This window comes from Gossypium hirsutum, chromosome A10 (genome assembly GCF_007990345.1).
Source record: "Gossypium hirsutum isolate 1008001.06 chromosome A10, Gossypium_hirsutum_v2.1, whole genome shotgun sequence".
Lineage (NCBI taxonomy): Eukaryota > Viridiplantae > Streptophyta > Magnoliopsida > Malvales > Malvaceae > Gossypium > Gossypium hirsutum.
In genome coordinates this window covers 17,987,039-17,991,068 of record NC_053433.1, presented here as the reverse complement: position 1 = coordinate 17,991,068, position 4,030 = coordinate 17,987,039, and the positions used below count along the sequence as shown (strand labels likewise).

Below are 4,030 nucleotides of genomic sequence, written 5' to 3'. Positions count from 1 at the left end.
AAATTTATATAATTATTGAATTTAAGTTGTGGAGAATGAAAGCCGCCCAAATATATAAAATTTATGTGGGATCTACTGAGCCGAATAGATAGCTGGAGTCTAAGCTAGAGATGTAGCTAATCCGGAATGGATCACTATCAACCAGGCCGCTTGGCTGTAGCCGGGCGCTGGTAGCGCGGCCAAGATTCCATGAACCTTTCCTTCGAAGGTTGCAGTTTCATGAACTCAAATGGATTACGCAGCAGTCGTCAGTGGAAGATCCCCATCTTTATTCGAGTGCATTGCATGGTGCACTTAATTTTGCTACCTCGCTGTCCTATCGTCGGCTTCAACCCACGTTTCGGTGTATCTTTGGCTGACGTGGGTCCTCGCCTTACCTAATAATAACCAACAAAAATACCCACTATTTCTATAGTTTTTTTCTTTGATTTCTACACATTTTGACAGCCACTCGGATTTCTTTGGTTTAGATTATTGTAATAAAAAAATAAGAAATAAAAAAACGTGAGGAATGCTTTAGTTCGGGAGTTCTCCCACAAATTGCTCCTATATTCCTATTATACGTTATAATCTTATTTATTAATACAAATATTAATACGTTATTACATTTCAAGTGTCATATTTATAATAGTAATTTAATCTGTCCCAACACTTTGATACAGAGAATTTTTGCATTCATGTTGGTTTATGGCATATACTTTACATGTTAAAAGTGTTTTTCTTTTTTTTTTTCCTTTCCTTTTTAGTTTAACTCGTAAATCAGACATATTAAGCAAAGCCTCTAAGACCCAACCTCCCTAATTTCTTTTTTTTTTTTTAATTGGAGAGGATGATGATGAGAGACATTGTTTTCCAAGCCAACTAGTCTCCAAATTTAATGAAATATTTGTATACAAGTAAAGATGATATAAATATATGAAGTTGAAAACCCATTGTAATTTGCCCTCACATGCATCCTGGATGGTAGTAAATTAAATATCATTAAGGCTCATCAATTTTGTGTCTTTTAAACTATAAAATCTAAACTAATACTTATATAAAAAATTATTTTAGATATTTAATATGTTTCTCTAACATAGATATGTTTTTACTCTCTCCAAATTTGTGTTTTTGTTTTTCTACGTTAAATTCTCCACATTTCTAATTAAAAAACATCATATCCCTCATATTATTAACTCACTGATCAAGCTTTTTTTTCTATATTCATTGGATTATTTTTTACATATGACATTAGGTTGCTAATGAGTGTGTGTTTAATAGTTGCTTGCTTTTTAAATTGAGAAAAAGTATTGTGCAAAAAAATCAATTATTTGGTTTCTAAAACTATTTTTTTATTTTTTTTGAAATTGAAATATATATAAATATATTTTTCAACAATGAAAACATGCTTGGTACATGTTTTCCTATGATAAAAACATGAAAAATAAAATTATAAATGATTATATATTTAAAAACAATTGAAAAAAATAATTTTGAGATTATGGGGTTGAATCATGATCAATTTTTTTTCCTAATTTAAAAATTATTGTAATTAAAAAAAATACCAAATCAAAAGTAGGAAAATGTAAATAAAAATCTAAATGCACGTGGCGTTGAATGAAAATGATATAGATCGGCCACGTTTTTAAATTGATAGCCTAAGCTGTTATTTCATATCCATATTTGGAAAACTCAAATAAATAAAAATATCCTTACCTATCACGTGCATTAATAATAGCATAAGTTGAAATTCAACACTACCAAATAAAAATGCACATATCCCACGTTTATATATATACACACTTTGCACCACCATAACCTCTGTCACCTATGTTTGCTTCCATTTCTTCATCTCAAACCAACCACAACCAGTAAAAAGGCTTCCATATCTTCAATAATAAGAAACAAAATCCAGGTTCTTGAGTGAAATTGGAGCTCGAATTTTTCTGGAATGGAGTGGGTTCGGGGAGAAACGATTGGATATGGAAGTTTCGGCACTGTGAATTTGGTGTTACCTAAAACAGGGTTTTCGGGATCATCATTCTTGGCTGTCAAGTGTTGTGAAACTAATAACTCGGCTTCTCTCAAGAACGAGAAACAGGTGCTCCACCAACTTGGATTCTGCCCCCAAATCATCAGTTGTTTCGGCGACGATTTTACTGTTGAGAATTGTGGGAAATTTTACAATCTGTTCTTGGAGTATGCTAATAAAGGAAGCTTAGCCGATCACCTTCAGCTAAACGGTGGGAAATTGATGGAATCCGATGTTAAAAGATTTGCAAGATCGATACTGAAAGGGCTAAACTTCATCCATTCCAAAGGGTTTGTTCATTGTGATATCAAGCTTCAAAATGTTCTTTTGTTTGGTAATGGGGATGTGAAGATAGCTGATTTTGGATTGGCAAAGAGAAAGTGTGAAAAACAGGGGAGGTTTGAAATCAGGGGAACGCCTTTGAGTATGGCCCCTGAGTCTATCAATGGAAACGTTTATGATTCGGGGGTGGATATTTGGGCACTTGGATGCGCCGTTGTTGAGATGTTTACTGGGAAACCAGCTTGGAACTTGAAACCAGGAGCCAACATGGCGGATTTGTTGATTAAAATCGGGGCCAGTGATGAATTGCCTGGAATTCCAAGGGAATTATCTGGGGAAGGAAAAGATTTTCTGGTTAAGTGTTTTTCTAGGGATACAAACAAGAGATGGACAGCTGAGATGCTCCTGCAACATCCTTTCATGGCTGGCGATGATGAAACGGTTCCATCAACGTCTTCACGAGGTTGTGTTGAAGAAATCGCAATAACCCCAAGATGTACTTTGGATTTTCCAGATCGGGTTTGGAGTGAATCGATTTTAGGGGAAAATTCAAGCATGTTTTCATCGGCTTTGGATCGGATTCGTGAATTGGCATGTGATGAGGCACCTAACTGGGGTGTTAGCGGCAGCTGGATGAGGTTGAGGTAGAATAAGATGATGGAATAGCCATATTAGCGTGAATCAAATTGTAAATTTTATTAGAGAAAACATTAGTGGACTGACTTTGTGCTGATGGAGAGTTGTGATTGGCCACAGATTAATTTATTCATTTCCCCTGAAAACTTGGTATTTCCACAGATTCATTCCCCATAGGCTGCTTCGGTTCAACTTCTATGTTCCTTCTTATTTTATTTTGGTTGTCACAATTCAGCTTACCAATGAATTCATCATTCTGTTTGGTTTCAGTACTACTTTGACTTTGATTACTATAACATATTGCAGTGTGAACTCAAAAACTTGTTCATGTCAAATTGTAATACTCTCATTCTATACATCACATTGGGGTCATTTTCAATTTTTTTAATTAATAAAAAGTGTCTTAAATTTCAATTATAAAATAAAATATTTTTGGATTTGTCAACTCAAAGTGAATTTTTCAACATTTAGTGATTCACCCACATTTCTTTGATATTTTTAATTAGTATGGGTTCTACTTGCACTTCATATATAGTTAAACTCTGCGTTTTTTTATTAAATTAGTGTAAGAATTTTAATGTTATAATTTGTTTAAATTTTGTATATTTAAAATTTAATTCTTATATTTTTATTTTCAAGAATTTAGTTTTTTTATTTTTTTAATTTTAAAAATTTAGGTCTATTTTGTTAACAGTGTTAGAATTGTTTTATGTTGGCGTGACATTTTAAAAAATAAAATAAAATAAATTGTGTATCCATGTAAAAAAAATTGTAGCGGTCCTAAATTTAACAAAAAATTTTGATGATGCTAATAATTCTTAAAAGTTCACGTAATTATTTTAATTGAAATAAAATATTTTGTCTAACCAATGATATTATAAAACTTGAGATATCAAATTATGTCAAAATTAAAATATATAAATTAAATCTCAAATTTAAATGAAATATAAGGATGAAATTGAAAGATACGTATAATATTCTCATGTAAAAAAAAAGAAAAAAGAAAGAAGTGTGGATTGTGGAAGACCCTAAGGACTTCCTTTTAATACATGATTACACATTTACAAGCACGACATTAACATTTAATTACCCATAAAATAA

The 4,030-nt window shown here is 32.1% G+C and overlaps 1 protein-coding gene across 1 annotated transcript; it reads left to right on the top strand.

Annotated features, from left to right (window-relative positions):
• The first annotated feature begins 1,736 nt into the window (after window positions 1-1,736).
• Window positions 1,737-3,201, top strand: LOC107915331 (mitogen-activated protein kinase kinase kinase 20). The gene has a single exon (XM_016844495.2). The coding sequence runs from the start codon at window positions 1,931-1,933 to the stop codon at window positions 2,939-2,941; it is 1,011 nt and encodes a 336-aa protein (XP_016699984.2). The 5' UTR covers window positions 1,737-1,930; the 3' UTR covers window positions 2,942-3,201.
• The last annotated feature ends 829 nt before the right edge of the window (window positions 3,202-4,030 follow it).

Coding starts and splice junctions, on each gene's coding strand:
- LOC107915331 (XM_016844495.2), top strand. CDS start 1,931: ATGGAGTGGGTTCGGGGAGAAACGATTGGATATGGAAGTTTCGGCACT.